At 42.5% G+C, this 20,014-nt stretch overlaps 1 protein-coding gene across 2 annotated transcripts in view; it reads right to left on the minus strand.

Annotated features, from left to right (window-relative positions):
- Positions 1-137: 137 nt before the first annotated feature.
- CORO6 (coronin 6) overlaps positions 138-20,014 on the minus strand; it is a 150,155-nt gene continuing 130,278 nt past the window's right edge. For both annotated transcript variants that reach the window (XM_073616844.1, XM_073616843.1), the window contains exons 7-11: positions 19,103-19,207; positions 18,493-18,638; positions 9,146-9,203; positions 8,372-8,602; positions 138-2,984 (exon numbers count right to left, since the gene is read on the minus strand). In XM_073616844.1, coding sequence (XP_073472945.1) covers positions 2,862-2,984; positions 8,372-8,602; positions 9,146-9,203; positions 18,493-18,638; positions 19,103-19,207 — 663 coding nt within the window. In that variant the 3' untranslated portion in view covers positions 138-2,861. The remainder of the gene's footprint in view (positions 2,985-8,371; positions 8,603-9,145; positions 9,204-18,492; positions 18,639-19,102; positions 19,208-20,014) is intronic.

Here is a 20,014-nt window from a genome sequence, read left to right on the forward strand (position 1 = left end):
ATCGTGGTCTGTTTGCGTGCCTCCGTCGTCCACTGCCTGCTATCTGTCTCCTGTGTCCTTCTGCCCCCTCCCCCCTCCCCTCTCTGCTTGTCTCTGTTCTTACAATGTGCCCCCCCCAAGCCCCCCCCCCACCACCTTCCTGCTGCTATAACTGCTCTCATATCTTCTCTTACATCATTCCATCCTCTCTGCACCATTAGTACCACTGTATGAGCTTCGCTCCCGCTGCTCAGCTGATTGTCGGCGATATGGCGCTCTACCTCTCCTCTCTCCCCCTCCTCTCCGGCTGACATCAGCGGGAGGGCTCGGCCTTGCCCACTGCAGCCGTGAGCCAGAGACAGAACAGGGGAGAGGAATCAGCTGAGTGTCTAGAGCAGAGCTCATACAGGTAGAATCGTGCAGTTTTTTTTTACAGAACACAGGCACAGGGAAACTTCTTATAATGGTGCAGAGAGGATGGGATGATGTAATAGAAGTGAGTTAACAACCACTTTAACTGTACCACTTGGGGACCCATTTTGTTAAAGGGACATTTTAGTAAGCAAACTGTTCACTTTGTGGCTGTATTTAGTACATACAGTATTCCATTAACAACTGAATAAATCACTTTGAGCACGATGAACCTTAAACAAAGTGATAGAATGGTATATGGGTGTTTAGGGTGGCAGGTGAAGGGAACAACATGCTCTATTGTTTCTGTCAATGGTCTGTTCACTCTGGATAGCCTTTTACACTGTCAGTCCTATCATAGTGAAAGCTTAGTGAATTACATTTAGTAAGCAGCCAGTTCTATCCAGTCTATGAAGAGCTGAATTTAAAGCAAATAGGTCAAGGATGAAGCACATGTGCACATGAACCCTAAGTGACATCAATATTTGATTATTGCCAAATTAAAGGGATTAGGTGAACAAAATATATAAAAAAACACCTTCAGGGGGCCGCTAAGAGGAAATATTATGACCAGAGAGGTCATACTAATGCCCACTTCATCAATGTTGACAACTCTTTACGCTTATCAGTTACTGAACCTCTGTCCAGCAAGTTTTGTTCCCAGCAATGACATACTCACAAAACGTAGGGAAAGATTGGTTGCAATCTGTGAACAGAAGTGGTATCAACTGTTCTTGGATGGGATAATATACAATTTATTCTGAGTAAATCTTTCTTTCAGAGAAACACATTATACTATAATACGCATGTAATAGTATATAGAAATAGTTAAAAAAAATAATTTGTACTTCTGTCAGGGTTCATATATACATCATTCGAACGCTTAGCCTAGTATGAATGCTCATTTCACAAACACAAAAATAACAAAACATAATTCAGCCAATCACAAATAATTAATATTTAATTTTGAACCTTTCAACCTGGAGTGCAGTGAGCTGCTCTTGAATGATATGTGCAAGATGTTAATTTTGAGTTAATCTCTTCTTCAGTGCAATTTAGAATATGATATGGTGTGCAGAAAAAGGCTAAAATAATCCATACTTCTCTCAACGCTCATATATCTGTCATTCTTACTCCTAACATAGGATAGACACATGGTCATTTTCACATCACAATCAAATTCAGCCAACCTTTTGGCCTGGAGGGTCTATTAACTAATTTTTAAGTAACACATGTCATACATGATGCACGGGGAAACAAAACTGCCTATGCCTGGGCAAACACTCTCTATGTCTGCTCTGGCCTTAACTTCATAGCTGATGAGAATGCAATGCAAAGGGGAACAACATTTGCTACATCCCAAGATCACATCATAACACTCAACCACTGCCGATTCTGCTTATGAAGAGTGCAGAGGTCCCATTCCCCTTTATGGTTTTTAAACAAGATGAAGTAGTAAATACACTGCCAACTTTCTGAAAAATAATGTTTTACAATGTGCCTTTTTGATCACCAGATTTTTTTTTACCATAAATGTAAAACACTGTAGTGCACCTGTCACTTGCATTTCGGGAAATGCTCCAAATAAATTTAAAACCATTTACAGGAAAGCTATCTATTCCCCAGGAAGTAATAACACCCCTGAATGGACATTGAGCATTCTGCGGGGCATTAGTGTGGCCAGGAAATGGCAGCTTTCACTGTCTTCATACAACAGATGTATTTTACAAGGCTGCACACATAATATAGATAAGAAGTAATTGTTTACATGAGACCAATGGAGATATGACAAGATGGGGCATTGGCTTTAATAGTGGCAATAGCAAAGTCAGCATAGCTACTGATAAAGTGAGTAGATCATAGGACTGTTAACTTTATAAGTGTGACGTTTATGTTGCTTCTGAGCATGTCCTGGAACTGAACTCTAAATGAATCTAAAATGTCGTCCTCTGGCATAAACCATTTTGGCTTGTTTCCATAATGATTTAAAAGCACAATCATTAAAAATGTCTAGAAAAATAATAAAAGCCAGAAATAAAACAGCAAAATAACAGAGAGACTCCCATGTGCTTCTTTTTGGCTGGAAGTACTTTGTCCCACTGTAACAATTTACACACTTTTGCAAACTACAGGCATTATCTGTAATTCCAGGCTGCCAAATCTCCCAATCGTCAGTCAAAGCAGCCTGATGACCAAGCTCTCTGTGTGAATGCAGATGGAGGATTCCTTTAGCACTTTGGAATAAAACAGTATTTATCCCCAGTCCCTCAGAAATAACATTTCCCCGGGAAGAGGGCCTTTTCTGAGAGACTCCTCTAAAAATGAAGAGCATGAACTGGGGGCAGTTCTTGAGGAGTCCATGCACTGGCTCCATCCCCTCTGGTAAAACATAATTGGATTTGCTTGCTAGTAAATAGGGCATGTAACTCTTGAAGTGCATTCTGGGTCGGATGGTGGAATCTGATTCCGGCTCAGTCAGTGCCATTGGACAGTACATGCAATTGGTTTTCCAGGTTTGAGATGCGCTTCTCTTGAGACTCAACAATGCCTCGTAAGCACTTGATTTCTTCAAGTAGGTCTTCAAGGGTGACTCGCTGGGGAATAAAAATAGTAATTATTAGAACATTACTGAGAAAGATTTTTATACCGCTTAAAGCAGCACGTTTTGCAGACCTCCAAAACAAGCATGGTACTGACACAACACAATAAATCATTCTCTAAAAAACTTTCCTGCTTCTCTTGTGTCAAAAATTCTCCTTTGCAGCATGTATTTCCTTTAGAAGTCACATGGAATGCCAACTGAAATATTACCAACATACTGTGGCAATAACATTCTCTGCTAGTAGACAGTTTGTAAGCGGTTAACGCCAAGACTTAAAGAGACACAAAGCTTCTGGCTGTATTTCAAACTTCAAAACCTTGAGGAAGGGGTCTGAGTCACCTTAATTGTTTTGGCATGCTTCTTGATATTATACTTGATGAAAAGATTGAATTTGGACCACCCTGTTTCTATACACTTATCCTTTGGTGTTCACAGTTCACACATTTAGGTGAACTGAACGTTGCTAGCATCAATCTTTAGAAAAAAGCACTATGAGGACAGGAGACATCAGTGTTTTGCCTGAAAAGCATCACAGGATAATCTAGAAAGAAAAACCCTCTCTTTCTCCCCACCTACTATTACTTAACCTTCCTACTATTACACTTCCTAACCTCATAAATGCGCGTCTGGAAAAATGGTCAAGAGTTGAAGCTGTTATAGCTGCAAAGGGTAAGCCAACTCAATATTGAACTCTACAGATTAAGAATGGGATGACATTAAAGTTCATGTGCGTTGTAGAGGCAGGCGTCCCAATACTTTTGGTATTATAGTGTATATCATTTGGCAAAAAATATCAACTAGTGTACAGTGAAGGCAAATAGGGCTGTTCACTTTGCATGGGTCAGGTCGCTCCATGTGTGGGAAGTGGAACAGGAGATTGCTGTGATAAGTAACTGATGCTTCGCTGTTAGTTTACCCCTTGGCAGGAACACAGTTGGGGTTCCAGGACATGGACTCAAGGACTTATACAATTGCTCTATGGACTTTAAGGACTCTCTCTACAGTCACAAGGTATCAATTCAATGGGCAAGGGACACCAGGCAGCACTAGCTATCTCTTTGTGAGAATAGGATGATTGTGAAGAAGCTAATTGTAACATTTTAATTTCTATGAACAACCTCTCAGTAAAGATAACTTTGTTGCTAACTTATCTTTGCCAGGTCTGAAATTACTTGAGGACATACATGCATAGGTGCATGCAAGGTGTAACATACATATGGTCACACCAGGGGACAAGAGACTACAAGAGAAGATGAATTACCAGTGTCTGATTGAATGGTCAAGATAACCTGAGAAGCCTATTGTCACGGAACGTCCCACACTCCGCTTGAGTGCTTCCGTCATATACCACTTCCTCCAGTCTGTATACAGATAACAGATATTCCAAGCTCTCTGAGCATCAAGACAAGGCGACACTTGCTTCACTGCTACCATGAACTCACTTTATTCAGAACCAGAATACAGTCTTATATACACAGGCGAAGATTACTCTAACAATACAAACGTAACCTAATTAACATGAGCTAATTATCTCATCCTTTATACAGCCTAGGTGGCTGAGACATGACCTTTTGCCCAGACTTGTGGTCACCGAGCTTCACACAGGAATATAAACACAATAGCTGGAGCTAATTACAATTAACAATACAAACATAACCTAATTAACCTAATTAACATGAGCTCCAATAGGAGTCGTCCCGTCTCCTACATTGTATAGAGGACAATGTGATCAGCTCATTCAATTAACACACATTACCATAAACATCAACACAGGGTTAATTAGAACAAACAACAATGAGTTGAATACCTTTAGAACCTAGACTAAACTTATTTACAGTAAACCCATTATAGCTGACATCAGACAGGTGAGTGGAGATGATGACATTAGCATCTCCTCACAGGATGTGTCCCAACAGTATAATTCAGTCTTATCATTCTAATATGGCATATAACGGGTTCCAGAGTCTGTGTGTTTTGGGGGGACATGGAGCTGAATCCAAAGTAACACCAACCCCAGGCATACAGCTCACAGAGAGCACCATTCCCCCAAATGCTAGGGCCCATAATCGGTGGGCAACAGGCTTGCATACAGTCCTCTCCAACAGCCTCTATTCTGGCTAGGTCTGTGACATTTCTCCCCTTTCGGCAGGAGACTAACACAGGAGGAGACCCCAGACGGGTTGACTCCGAAGTTAGTCCATAGTTCCAGTCCTCTAATGCCGGTACCCACACAGTACCCCAAACAAATTGTTCCAAACAGAGTATTACTCACCCAGCCAACCTCTGCCTCTCTCAGAGAACATATCTGCCGCTGGGGAGAGGCCTGGACTGGCCTTTCTTCCTGGAGAGAGGACAGGGTGTCTGGGCTCACTCTGTCATGCTGTTGGGGATCTGGGCCGACTGCCCAGCATCCCTGGAGTATACAGGTGGAGACTGAAGTCCCATCCACCTTCACAGGAAATCCATCCTCTGTTAGTTGAGGGCAGAGTCCAGCAGTCCTTGGCCCTGTTGCCAGCCCTTCTGCTGGAAACCCCACACCATCTGTTCCGGCTAACTGTTGGAGAGGGAGGCCGACTGCCCCGCCTCCCTGGAACTCTGTAGTTGTTGCCGGTGCTGGGCAGAGGTTGGTAGCACTCTGCCCTGTTGCCAGCACTTCTGCTGGGGACTCCGCATCCTCTGCTCTGGCTAACTGTTGGGGCAGGAGGCTGGCTTCCTCCACTCCCAAACTGTGTAGCTGCCATTGGGGAGGTGAGCCGGCTGCTTCCTTTTCCATTCCCTCATCTGGCTGCTGGGACGACATGTCGATGGTACTGTCTCCCAGGTACACGGATCTTTGCTGGGGAGGAAAGCCCACTTCCTCCACCCTGGCCAACTGTTGGGGAGGGACAACACACACCTCCTCTCCCTTCTCCCCCTGTATCTGCTGCTGGGAAGTGATTGCCATCTTCTCAGCCTGAGCCTCCACAATTGCTGCAGGTGTGGGGCAGAGGTCTTGGACCCTCTGTCCGGTTGCCAGCACTTCTGCTGGGGGTTTGCCAGGTGGTTCTTCCTCTACAGAAACGTCTATTAAATCCCCAGTCTCTGGAAGTGGTAAAAGTGTGGGACAGAGGTCTTGGACCCTCTGTTCAGTTACCAGATCTTCAGTTGGTATTTCCTGATAGTCCCAGGCAAAGGGAGCCCAGCCCTGGCACTGAGCAATGTCTAGCAGCCGTCTGTAGGCGATCTCTAGCTCCCATTCCTGAACGGCCAGAAACTCCAAATCTTCCTGTGCCCAGTGCACTTCCGAAATGTTCAGTAGCTTTTCTCTGAAATCCATGATTTCGTCCACCCGCCGCTCCAAATCACTCCCAAAGTTAGGGTCCCCTGTCAGCTTCACAAACAACAGTCCCAAGCCGCCGTAGCTTAAGCCTTCCGTTGGGCTGTCATCCGCTATCCAGGGACATGCTTGGGATACATGCCACCGGAGGGCTCTGTAGCTCTCATCCAGCTTTATCTCTGCCCAGACCAGCCTGCTTAATTCAGCTGTCTGCTTCTTGTGTGGTTTTTCTCCCAAAAACCGCACCCGCAGTCCGTACTGCGACCAGTACCTTTCCTCGATGGAGGGGAGAACTTTTCCCTGGTGTCGCTGCTCACGGGCTAGCGCTTCCTTCCAGAGTTTGCAGCGAATAGAATCACACCATCCCAGCAGGACCTGCTCCGATACTGGTCCTCTGTGCTGTATCTGCATCTCTCGCAACCTCCTTCTGAATTCCTCATCCATGGCGGCTGGTATCTGTACCTCTCCTCTCCTGCTATCTGGACCTTGGATCCAGATGGAAGTTTGGATGTCCCAGACTGTAGGAAGCTTTCCCGCTGCTTGCCACCAATGTCACGGAACGTCCCACACTCCGCTTGAGTGCTTCCGTCATATACCACTTCCTCCAGTCTGTATACAGATAACAGATATTCCAAGCTCTCTGAGCATCAAGACAAGGCGACACTTGCTTCACTGCTACCATGAACTCACTTTATTCAGAACCAGAATACAGTCTTATATACACAGGCGAAGATTACTCTAACAATACAAACGTAACCTAATTAACATGAGCTAATTATCTCATCCTTTATACAGCCTAGGTGGCTGAGACATGACCTTTTGCCCAGACTTGTGGTCACCGAGCTTCACACAGGAATATAAACACAATAGCTGGAGCTAATTACAATTAACAATACAAACATAACCTAATTAACCTAATTAACATGAGCTCCAATAGGAGTCGTCCCGTCTCCTACATTGTATAGAGGACAATGTGATCAGCTCATTCAATTAACACACATTACCATAAACATCAACACAGGGTTAATTAGAACAAACAACAATGAGTTGAATACCTTTAGAACCTAGACTAAACTTATTTACAGTAAACCCATTATAGCTGACATCAGACAGGTGAGTGGAGATGATGACATTAGCATCTCCTCACAGGATGTGTCCCAACAGTATAATTCAGTCTTATCATTCTAATATGGCATATAACGGGTTCCAGAGTCTGTGTGTTTTGGGGGGACATGGAGCTGAATCCAAAGTAACACCAACCCCAGGCATACAGCTCACAGAGAGCACCATTCCCCCAAATGCTAGGGCCCATAATCGGTGGGCAACAGGCTTGCATACAGTCCTCTCCAACAGCCTCTATTCTGGCTAGGTCTGTGACACCTATATTACTGTTGCCAATGACTACAGTACTAGTGTCCATGTGCAGATAGCAGCCACCTGGTCAGGATGCTGAGGTGACTTAGCATAGGTGACGGAAGGCCCTGGTGATGAAGGAACTTGTGTCCTTTATGTTCCTTCCCTAGCGATTAGTACCCCAATCTTGGGTCCAAGTTGCAGTACGGGGTGTCCTAAGGATCCAGTGTAGATGTCACGAAAAATGGAGTGAGAGGAGGAGGACGGGGGAAATGTACAGAGTTGAGTCTTTTGGGATTCAAGTTTAATTGCAAGTGCAGTAGAAAGTTAAACCCATGAATCAGTGTCACTGGGAGAAGACAACAGGTAACTGAGCTGGTGAGACCCAATATAAGTCACACAGTACCGGCTCAGAAATGCTGCACAGAGGGAGAGAAGTGTATGGAGGAACTGTTACCCATAATGTATAGTGCATAAAGTTGAAAGAACTGTTCCATAGAATCTAAGTCAGATTTCTGTCTACATGGAGAAGTACTGCTCATTACAGGGAGTGCTGCCTTAATGCCATGTCTGTATTTTGGCATATGTGCACACTCTTACCTGTCCCCACCTGAACCCTACTTACATATATATTTCCAGATTGGTTACTTTGCCTAGTGATTTGTTGATGCTGCAAAGCCTTTATTTAACTAAGCAGAAGTCTAACTTACTGAGAAACCAGAGTCACAGGAAGAGTAGCTTCTACGTGGTGCAGTTGGAGGTTTGTTGTCCAGAATGTTTTTCTTGGTGACTTTAAGCTCTCTGTTTTTGACAGGAACGTATCCATCTCTTAATGATACCAATAAAGGATCAGCGGTCTGTCCTGCAAACCAATCATCTGCTTCCAAGGCTGGCTCGGGTCCTGGTGTGTCTGGATACAGATCATCCTGGAAAAGGTCTGACTGTAAGATACAAAACATGAACTCATTAGATTGCACAGTGCTTGGTATACATTTATGTACATGTATGTACATTTTTCCATGTTCTGCACAAAGGGAGCACCAAACAACACTGCTAAAAGGCCTACAACCCAGTGATGACAAACACTACATGTTTTAGCAGTGTCACATTATATTTTGATTTTACTTCATGACATATCTTTGTATGGGAATACAGTTGTATTTGAGTCTGCATCCCATAGACACAGACCCCCAAACACAATAAAGAAGATTTTTTTAAAAATTGGAATGTGTGCAGCTGCTTTTCCTCATAGCTGAACAGGTATGAATAAAAAATGCCTCCATTGAGTCTATAGGTGCATTCATTTTTTTAAATTTCATCAAGCTAGTATGACAATTATGTTTGGAGATCATTAATATTTTCAAGGTCCATGATGGGTCTGTTGGAAAAAAAATAGATGTTTTTTTTTCTGATGCAATGTTCTGATAATGGAGAATAGTGACGTTCATGATTGCCTAATAAGACTATGGTGGTACTTAGCTCACCTTCCTAGGTACTGTCATAACAATGGGCTCACATTTTCTTTCATGCAGCTTGTAAAACCTGTACAGATATGTGCAAAAATGTATTAATATTATGAATTAATGAATCACTATTAAAGAGAATACAAAATGCTTCCTTCCCACCACCACCACCACTACACACACACACACACACACACACACACACACACACACACACACACACACACACACACACACACATTTTCCTGAGAGAAGCATTGCATTTATGACAATGGCAATGCCAAGTGACCTCCATCATATGTTCTATAGATGAGCAGAGGAGGAAATGTTCTGTAATCAGAAAGGAGAAATGGGCAGGGCTTACAACACTGTTTGGGATTTCAGTGCAAAGGAACTGTGTTGTCACTTTAAACACACCAGATTTGTCATAGGAAGTCATAAACACATTGGATTTATGGCAGACCCACCAGTATTTTTATGTACTAGCAGCATTTTATTGTGATAAAGTGAAATGTGGATGTACTGCAGAAATGTTTGCTGAGATATACACTTTTATTGTATTTTTCTTATTTGTATATTGAATACACAAAACAGGGGGTACTTAGAGTAAGGAAAACACAATATCAAAAATCTAAAATAAAGATAAAAATACAATAAAATAAAAATATCAGCTAAATGAATGTGAACCTGCTGGAGAACAGTGGCCCTCCCCAGCCTCTGGGCTGAAATCTAATTCTAGACATTCATGTCAGCCATTGGAAAGTTGAACACATAGTTGGTTAAGGAGAAAGGGTAACAAGTGACAGATTATTTAAAACCGTAAACTTCCAACAGCATCTAAACAAGTAGCAAGAATAAACATTATTTTCTTGGCAAGCATGTTTTATTTCTTAAATTGTATATTAAAGTGTCACTCAAAGCAAAACTTTTTTTTTTAAGTTTTGAATAGAGAGGGATTGGAACAGCTGTTGAGTTTTTTTATTGTGGTCTGTGCCCCTCGTTGGGGATACTCACCCTCTATATTTGTCATGTTTACCGTTATCTTCCAAAGTGAAGGTAAGAGAAAATCCCAAAATTTGGTTTGTCACCAGACGGAATACAGGAGAAATATTCCAATAGGGACAGTATTTCTGGTGACAACCAAGGATTTCCTCTCACTTTCTGTTTTGCCTATGGGAAAAGAAGTGAAAGGAAATTTCCCCAAAAGGGACAAAGAAGGCAAAAATGGAAAATAAAAATTACGGGTTATAACCCTCTCTTACTCTATCCAAAAAAGTTTTGCCTTTAGTTTTACATTAGGTATGTTATTGCATATGCTGGGTACATTTTACTACATCAATATTAAACCTTGCATAGTTCTACGACAAGTTGCTGCACTCTATTGTTCTTTGAACTGATAAAAAGACTTAGGCAGCCCATGGATTATTTGATTTCCTTTGCTTCCACCATGGGTGGAAGGAAAGAAATTGGCTTTATTCTTCCAGCAACACAGTGCTGATGGAGGAATGCCTTCCGCAGCCCTATTGTGTTCTGCCAGCAGGGGAGCATGGGGAGCCTTCCTGGCCAGAAGAGCTATAGCCACTGACAGTAATCTAATGTAAAAAACCTAACAGGCTGGTTGTACCATTGAAGTCAATCAATGGATCAAATTGGGTACAATCAGCCTGCCCATACATGGATCAAATCTCGTCTGGTCCTTGCTGAACTGGCCAAATTTCGATCCATATATGGCTGGCTTTAATCCACAAATTGTCTTGTTTCTGCGTGCCCTCTAACTGCTGCAAACAATAGCAAACTAAAAAAGGGATGCAAAAAATATGCCAATATTCCTGATCATTTCACATATTCATTTTTAATAAGGTTTACTTTTTTTGCATTGACTTTGCTTAAGTTCTCTCTGCCAGATTAATTTCTGTCCACAAGAGGTCACCAAAATCAATTATCAAAATATGATCCTTAGCTAAATTAAGCACCAACTGCCCACATAACTAAACTGATCTAATCTATCTGCAGTGCTGTAACAATTTGGGCACTTGTGAAAAAATGCTGTTAAGTGAGATTGCTTTAAAAAATTGCAATTAATTGTCATTTATCAGTTAACAATCTACAAAGTGCAAAGACAGAAAAAAATAAAATAAAAATTTGGTGTGCCCAGCCTTTGCTTTTAACCACCTCAATACAGGGTAATTACACCCCCTTCCTGCCCAAGCCATTTTTCAGCTTTCAGCACTGTCTTACTTTGAATGACAATTGCACGGTCATGCTACACTGTAACCATGTGAAATTTTTATCATTTTCTTCACACAAATAGAGCTTTCTTTTGTTGGTATTTAATCATTCATTGGTTTTTTATTTTTTTCAAAAAAAAGACCGAACATTTTGAAAAAAAAAAAGTTTTTCTTAGTTTCTGTTAGTAAATTTTGTAAATTAGTATTTTTTCTTCTTCACTGATGGCCACTGATGAGGCAGCACTGATGAGATGGCACTTATGGGCACTGATGAGGCGGCCCTTATGAGCACTGATTAGGTGGCACTGATGAGGAGGCACGAATATGCCACACTTATGGGCACTGATAGGTGGCACTGATATGTGGCACTGATGAGCACTGATCGGCGTAACTGATGGGTGGCACTGGTGGGCACTGGGCACAGATAGGCGGCACTGGTGGGAACAGATAGGTGGCATTGGTGGGCACAGATAGGCAGCACGGATAGGTGTCACTGATGGGCATTGATGGGTGGCATTGATGGGCAGCAGTGATGAGCACTGATGGGCAGCAGTGATGAGCATTGATGAACAGCGCTGATAGCCAGCACTGACTGGCATCACTGATGGTCACTGATTGCTGGTACTTGTGGGCACTGATTTCTGGCACTTGTGGGAACTAATTGGTGCCAATTTTGGGCACTGGTGGGCACTTAATTGTAATCAGTGCCCTGATTACATCCCTAGATATCCTCTGTGAGGAGATGTTGCTGATCTGCTCTCCTTTCCTCACACTCTGTCAGTGTGTGAGGTGAGGAGCGCCGATTACCGGTATCTCCGTATTTACATGTGACTGGCTGTGATTGGACACAGCCTATCACATCATTAAAAAGCCACGGCCATGGCTCTTTACACAGATCGGGGTCGCGCCATGTCCTAGCAACAGGGGTGGGTGAGAGTGATCATTCTGGGAGGCCATCGTATGACGTCCACCCAGAGCAAGAGCCGCACTGCCCAGCCATCATTTGACGGTGGGCGGGCGACAAGTGGTTAAAATACCATCAATTCTTGATATCAGGTGTGTCCTTTTACTTGTATTGTATATAAATCGACCTGCTTGAAATGTAACAATACAGAATGTACAGTATATACATGGTATATAGGCTTTGTATTTATCTGTATGCACCTTGTCCAAAATTAAGAATTAAATAAAAAGGAACAGCATTGATTTCTCCATATAAAGTTGCACATAGTGTTTTAAGGAACTTGACAAGTAGGCTGTTCCAAATGTAGCGCTACCCCCGCAGGAGCCGCTGGTAGTATTGGGTCCTCTGCTCTCTCTCTGGCTTTAGGGAAAACCTCACTCCTGCTGATACTACCAGAATACTGTGGCCAGGAACTCCCAACAGTCACAAAAAGATGGCACACACTGACCATTTAGAAATAAGCAGATTGTATTGGTAGACCAAATTTAAAGAGGTAACACAGCAGATCAGTAGTTCAGGGTCAACATATGAAAACAGTGCAATACAAATACAATGCAGAAAGCCCAGGTATCTTTAAGGCTATACTCAGTGTGTACTGCAGTCCTAAGAACATAAACAATAGTTCTCTGACTGAGAAATTATGCCCCAAGTGACTGTAAAGAACTACTAATAAGGCATAACAGGCTAGGTCACTTGAGGCCTCTCAGACAAGGGGCTAGGCGTAGGCCTGTGAGTTTCATACACTAACAGCAACCCAGTCCTTCCCTCAGGTATGTCGTAATTCTGAGCAGTTCTTAAAGTAAAATTCTGCTGGCGATGTTGGGGACCTTTAATATCGGTGCACAAAAGCAGTGAAGTCCTCTCCTGGGGTGAAGTTCAACAGCAGATAAAAGTAGAGTTGAGCTCAGTGTGTAGGTAGGCCCCTTGGTGCAGAATGGCAGAAATAAGGCTAGTTTCAGAAGGGATGTGGAGGGGAAGAAGTTAAGTACTAAGGTATCATGTAGTGTGGAGAGATGCACAAGGGCCAATAAAAGTCAGCATTCTGGGGTACTAACAGCTTTGGACTCTGTCTCTGGTGTTGATGGCTGGGGCTCTCAGATGAAAATGGCAGCAGGGGTGATTAACCTCTAATGTCAAAGGGTCAATATAGGTAATGTCTCTCCTTAGGTTTTGGTTGAGAAAAGATTAACAATTAGAGTTGTTGTGTAGGTCAGTGACCCTCTCACCAGATCCCTCTGTGGCAGTCAGTATGCGACAGCTAGTCATCTGTTCAATGGGGGCCCCTTTAAACAGCGATGCAGCAATGGCGGATGCGACAAAGGTAATTTGAACAGCGATTCTGGATGATGGGTGCTCACACTCCTGACTAGCTCCCCGACTCGGTGCTCAGCAGAGAAGTCCACCCTTTGGCTCTGACATGGCTCTGTCTGATGCAGTTCAGCCTGATTTAGGTTCAGCACAGCACAGCTCACACCCTCCTTCCCAGTTGGCGCATTTCTCCTAACTTTATCGAATCCTTCCCGGGCTTTTGTTTATATATCGTTCCTCCTCCCTCTTGGTGCCTATGAGCTTTGTAGCTGTGGCCCCAGTTCAGCTGTGTGTAGGATTCTCCTTCTGGACTACATCTGCCAGTCCCCCCCTGGCAACTGCATTCCAATTATAGTTAGGGAAAAATAGTTGGCACTGCCATCTTGTGGACAGATAAAGTTCTGCAGCTTAGTGACAGTGCCCAGTGTTACACAAACATCGAACAGAACTAACCACAGTTCTTCTGCAGGTTTAAGTGGTCTCAACTGCTTCTGCCTCCTCATGTAATTCCAGACGGGCTTAATGATGTTGAGATAAGAGCTTTGTGTTGGTTATACTACCTTTTCCAGTACTGCTTGTTTTCTTTTTTCCGAAGAAGATATTTCTTTATCACTGGCTTTATGTTTGGGATCTTTGTCCTGCTGAAGAATACATTTTGGACACTCGCTCCGATGGTATTGCATGATGAATAAGTATACCGTATGCCCATGCTTTTTGCTACTGAAAGGATCATTTGGCCAAAATCCCAGCTACATGTTCAGAAATGTAGCCAAAAATCTGAAAACAATCTTCACTACGCTTCGCATGGATAGGGACAGTGTATTTAGCCCTGGGGTGAAGTTCTCGATGAGGAGGGACAGACTAGGGATTCCCCTGCTGACTCCGCTATCCCTGGGATTTTAGTACTGTGACAAAGATCTTGCAATCGGTCACTAAAGTGCCATTTAAATCGCTACTCTGCCTAACAGAAACCCCTCTACTCAGATGCTGCTCCGATTACGTAAGCCTTATTAAGGTGATATAAAGGTGCTGAAATTATTCCAATGTGCCACCAACATTAAAAGAAAAGAATACCGCTCTAGGCAGACATCTCATAATGCATCCCACCTGCTAATGGAAACAGGTGCTGGCTCTGCATGCAAGAATGAATCGAAGAAAAGACTGGATGCCGCACGCTGTTGACACCTTTATTGAAGATGGTTTAAAAATGATTCTGGCACAAAGACATCAGAGGCACAGGATCAATGAAAAGCTGACATGTTTCACACCACTATGGGGTGCTTAGTTATAGGCTATGGCTATGACTAAGCACCCCATAGTGGTGTGAAACATGTCAGCTTTTCGTTGATCCTGTATATCTGATGTCTTTGTGCCAGAATCATTTTTAAACCGTCTTCAAAAAAAGGTGTCAACAGAGTGTGTCCGTCCAGTCTTTTCTTCGATTCATGCCACTAACATTGCTGAGAGTTTCTGCACCTAAGTAAATGAAAAAAATAGTATTTAGCCTAAGAGCAGAGGATTAAAGGGGTTGTAAACCCTTGTGTTTTTTCACCTTAATGAATCCTATTCATTAAGGTGAAAAAACTTCTGACACTGACTGGCCCCCTAGCCCCCCCGTTTTACTCACCTGACACTGTTCATTCCCTCAGCGGAGACGAGCTGTACCTCTCTGCCGGGGGTTCTCGGCTCTTGATTGGATAGATTGATAGCAGCCCGGCCATTGGCTCCTGCTGCTGTCAAGCAAATCCATTTACGCGGGCACCGGGGGGGAGGGGGGGCGGGGCATAGTCCGGCATTCTGTGTTTATGGACACAAATGCTGGACTCGGGAGCGCACCCGCAAGTTAACCCCCAGGGAGAGCGCTTCTCCCAGGGGGTTTACCGATGCGAGCAGGACTCGCGAGCACCGCCGGGGGACCCCAGAAGATGAGGTTCAGGGCCACACTGTGCAAAACTAACTGCACAGTGGAGGTAAGTACGATATGTTTGTTATTTAAAGAAAAAAAAAAAAAAAAACAAGGGTTTACAACCACTTTAACCGCTTGCTGACCAGCTGCCATCATTATACTGCGGCAGGTCGGCACGATCCCGGCAAACTGTCGTAGATATAAGTTAGCTTGCGGGATCAGGATAGAAGACGTGCGTGCACACAGCGGGGGTGCCGATGCTCGTGGCCGGCGGTCATCGCGATCATGAGCAGGAGACACAGAACAGGGACGAGTGTGTGTAAACACACACTTCCCTGTTCTGTTCTGACAGGAGTGACAGATCGTGTGTTCCTATTAGCTAGGATCCACGATTCGTCACTTCCTCTAGTCAGTCCCCTCCCCCTTCAGTTAGAATCACCTCCCAGGGAACATAGTGCTAGTGTTAACCCCTTCACTGCCAGTGACATTTATACAGTAATCAATGCATTTTTATAGCATTGATCACTGTATAAGTGCCAATGGTCCCAAAAATGTGTCAAAATTGTCCGATGTGTCCTCCATAATGTGGCAGTCATGATAAAAATCGCAGATCGCTGCCATTACTAGTAAAAAAAAAAAAAGTAATAAAAATGCTTTAAATCTATCCCCTATTTTGTAGACGCTATAACTTTTGCGCAAACCAATCAATATAGGCTTATTGCGATTTTTTTTACCAAAAATATGTAGAAGAATACATATCAGCCTAAACTGAGAAAAAAAATTGCTTTTTAAAAAAAAAAATGGGGATATTTATTATGGCAAAAAGTACAAAATATTGTGTTTTTTTCAAAATTGTCGCTCTTTTTTTGTTTATAGCACAAAAAATAAAAACCGCAGAGGTGATCAAATACCACCAAAAGAAAGCTCTATTTGTGGGAAAAAAAGGACGTCAATTTTGTTTGGGTGCAGTGTCGCACGACCGCGCAATTGTCAGTTAAAACGACGCAGTGCCGAATCGCAAAAAATGGCCCAGTCATTCTGCAGCCAAATCTTCCAGGGCTGAAGTGGTTAAGGAGAAAATACTTACCTTTCTCCTGACTCCAGTAGGCGTCCTGCAGCACTATGACTTGTGCTCGGCAGCTCCACTGTAAGCTGCAAATGGCTCCAGTCACACTCCAACTTCCTAAATGTATAATACAAGGTTAATGTACCTGTATTGTACATGAAGAGTCTCTACCTGCAGACTGTAGCTTCGTGTGGAGGAAAAGAGCATTGGAGCCAGTTGATATGGGGAGACAGGTAGGAAAGACAGCCTGTTCTGCAATCCCCTAGACCAGTGGTCTCCAAACTGAGGCCCAGGGGCCTGATGCGGCCCTCTGCTTGCTTTTACGTGGCCCCTGGAGCGCTATTTTTTGCACTGACAACAATGAAGGGCACAATTCCTACCAGTGACATCAGCAATGGAGCACAGTTCCTCCCAAGGACTCAAACAATGGGGCCCAATGACATCAACGATGGGGCCCAATGACACCACCAACAATGGACCCAGTGACACTAATGACGGGGCACAATTCCTCCCACTGACACCAATGATGGGGCACAATTCTTCCCACTGACACCAAAGATGGGGGATTATTTATTCCCACTGATGCTGGGACATTTTGTAGTCCCAATGGCCGCAGTCCAGCCCCCCTAAAGTCTGGAGGACAGAAAATTAGCCCTTTGTTTTGAAATTTTGGAGACCCCTGCCCTAGACTATGGCACTGCAAGGGTGGAATGTTCTATTGTTATGAAGTTAGACTTAAACAATGTGCATGCATACTTGGGAGAATTGATGCTGTTTTAACCCTTTTGCTGCCAGAATTGATTATGTTTTTTTGCACACTTGTTTAAAAAATAATTTTAGGCCTGAAGCTTGCATACATTTCCAAAAATGTTCTATATTTTCTGAAAGCAGACACCTTAGACAATAAAATAGTGGTAGTTCAAATTTTCTATGTTACACAATATTACCACAAAGGTCTAGGAAACACAACATTTAATTTAAATTCATTTTTTACAATTACACTTTTTTTTCATAACATAGTGGACAAAAAGCACTTACCAAGGAGGTGTGGAAGCAATCTGGCAACTGCGGAGGAGTCAAACTTCTTCCATCTTATATTGTTGTTGGATACATTGTCCATGCAACATATGGACCTGGCAGCGAATGGGTTAAAGGCGAAGCGTGGATACACCAAATATTGATTTGATTTAGTTTTTTTTTTCTTTATGCACTTTGTAGGTTGTTAATTGATAAATAAAAGCTATTAATTTCATCCCTCCCTGAACACTGCGGGCAATGTGGAAGTCTGGTTTGATCGATGTACATATATGGTGGTCATGTGCTCACTTACAAACAAACATTCTTGGACGTGATTTCTCAGATATATCACGTTATCCAGGATTTTGTAGAAATTGTCTCTTGAAGCCCTTTCTTCCTTTGTACCAAGCCTCATGTCCAAGGTCCATTAAGGGTAACTTAAAGTTTGTCAGTCAACATCTAGAGCCCTGATCCCCAGACCAGTTTTCTCCTACACTGGGGATTGACCACCCCTTCATCAATTAGGGAATATTGCACAACTTTACAATGCCCACATCAAAATTCATCAAAACGTGCTGTAGTATATTAAAAAAATCTGTTTTAGGCTTGCATGTACTTAGAAGATATTTTTATTGCCAACGTGTGATGTTCTAGAGCATTTTCCCTTATGTTTTTGTATACTTTTAACTTCGCTAAACACTTCAACACATATTACACAAAAAAAAAACTAAATATTTCATTCAGATTGAAAGCATTCTCACTTTACATTCACAAGTGTCTAAAGCTTTTGCACATTACACATGCACACAACCATTACACCAAACAATAAACATCCTTGCAACTGCCCATCTACAACTATCTACACTCTTACCAGCTTACCTTGCAATTTCACATTTACTGACATCCAGGCCTCTCTTGGGCATGAAACCCATTCCTCTCTGAGGTTCCTTACTGCTGAAAGTACTCAAGTAATGGACATAAGGAGCTTCAGTTGTTATCTCAAAGTATCGAATGCTGCTATCACCCTGAAACAAGGCAATGGAAATAGTAAATTCCTTACATCTATTTTCAAAAATCATATTGCTAAAAGTAGCAAATATTCTAGCACAAGCACCTGTTTCAATTTAGAAATAAATTTTGAGAAATGATAAATACATAAAGCAGGACCTAGACATGAAATGGCACAAATGTCTAAGACTGTATAGTCCACTCCCAACCGATCTATCAGTTTATATATTTCGGTTTAGCACCAAGGCAAAATATGCTGTAGGTAATATATTTACATACGTGTTATTGCTATAATATTGATGTTGTTAAATCACACTGTTCATCTGCTAAATAGATTTTTTCTTGCTTACAATGACAGAGCATCTGGATGTCTACACAAGGAAGGCTTTTAAAGGTAAATGATATGCCCAAAATATGTTAAATACACATATAATCTTATATAAGGATTATTATTGACATGAAAAGTAAACAAGAAATTTACCTTGCCACAGAGGTAAACTACACTGGAGTCAGGATCGTAGAAAGGGAGCAGTACACCATTACTGGTATCCATTTCTTGCAAAGCTATAGGCTCTTCAAAGTTACTCTATGGGTAATAGACAGGGCAGATATGATTTCAGATTTCAAGGAAAGCTCTCTTAGCTGTCTGATTAGTTGCATGCTACACTTCAATTATGACACACCAGTCATTAATAAACAAACATTTGTTAAAAAAAAACTTTTGGACAGGGTAAGGAGTGGTTGGAACCTCAGCTAGGTTTGTCCCCGGTGAGGAGATTTCGCTCTGTATTTGTTTGGGTGGTCAGTGTTACTGGAACGAAAAGTGAGGGAAAAGCCACAATACGAATTTTCTCTGGAACAGAAAGGAAGAGCAAGTCTTCAGAAACCAGAACCTGTTCCAGAGAAAAGTGTCTGCCTGAAGAGATTTCCTCTACGGGAGAGAAAGTGAATGGAGGTCTCCCCAATGGGACACAGAAGACAAAACGGCATCTAACTGGGGTTTCACCACCACTCTATCCAGAATAAAAAAAAACAAAGTTATGGCTTTATATATATTTAGCTGCATGGGTACAATGTGAATAAAACTACATTTTATAGTACGATTTGACCATTGGGTCAGAGAGAAAACCAGGGGAACCTAACCACGTTACTTGGTAACCTATTATAGATTATTAGACCAAGCACAAATATCACTTCACAGGTTTGTGTGTCTATAAACTTTTATGTTACTCCAATGTATTTCTGCAGACCACGATCTTTAAGTTTTTTTATTTCTTTGTGGTTTCTGTCTCAGGGTTTACAGTGTTATAATTATTATTTAAGGTACTTATATAGCGCTGTCAATTTACACAGCGATTTACATATACATTGTACATTCACATCGGTCCCTATC

This window comes from Aquarana catesbeiana, linkage group LG02, assembly GCF_042186555.1.
Source record: "Aquarana catesbeiana isolate 2022-GZ linkage group LG02, ASM4218655v1, whole genome shotgun sequence".
In the NCBI taxonomy this organism is placed as follows: Eukaryota; Metazoa; Chordata; class Amphibia; order Anura; family Ranidae; genus Aquarana; species Aquarana catesbeiana.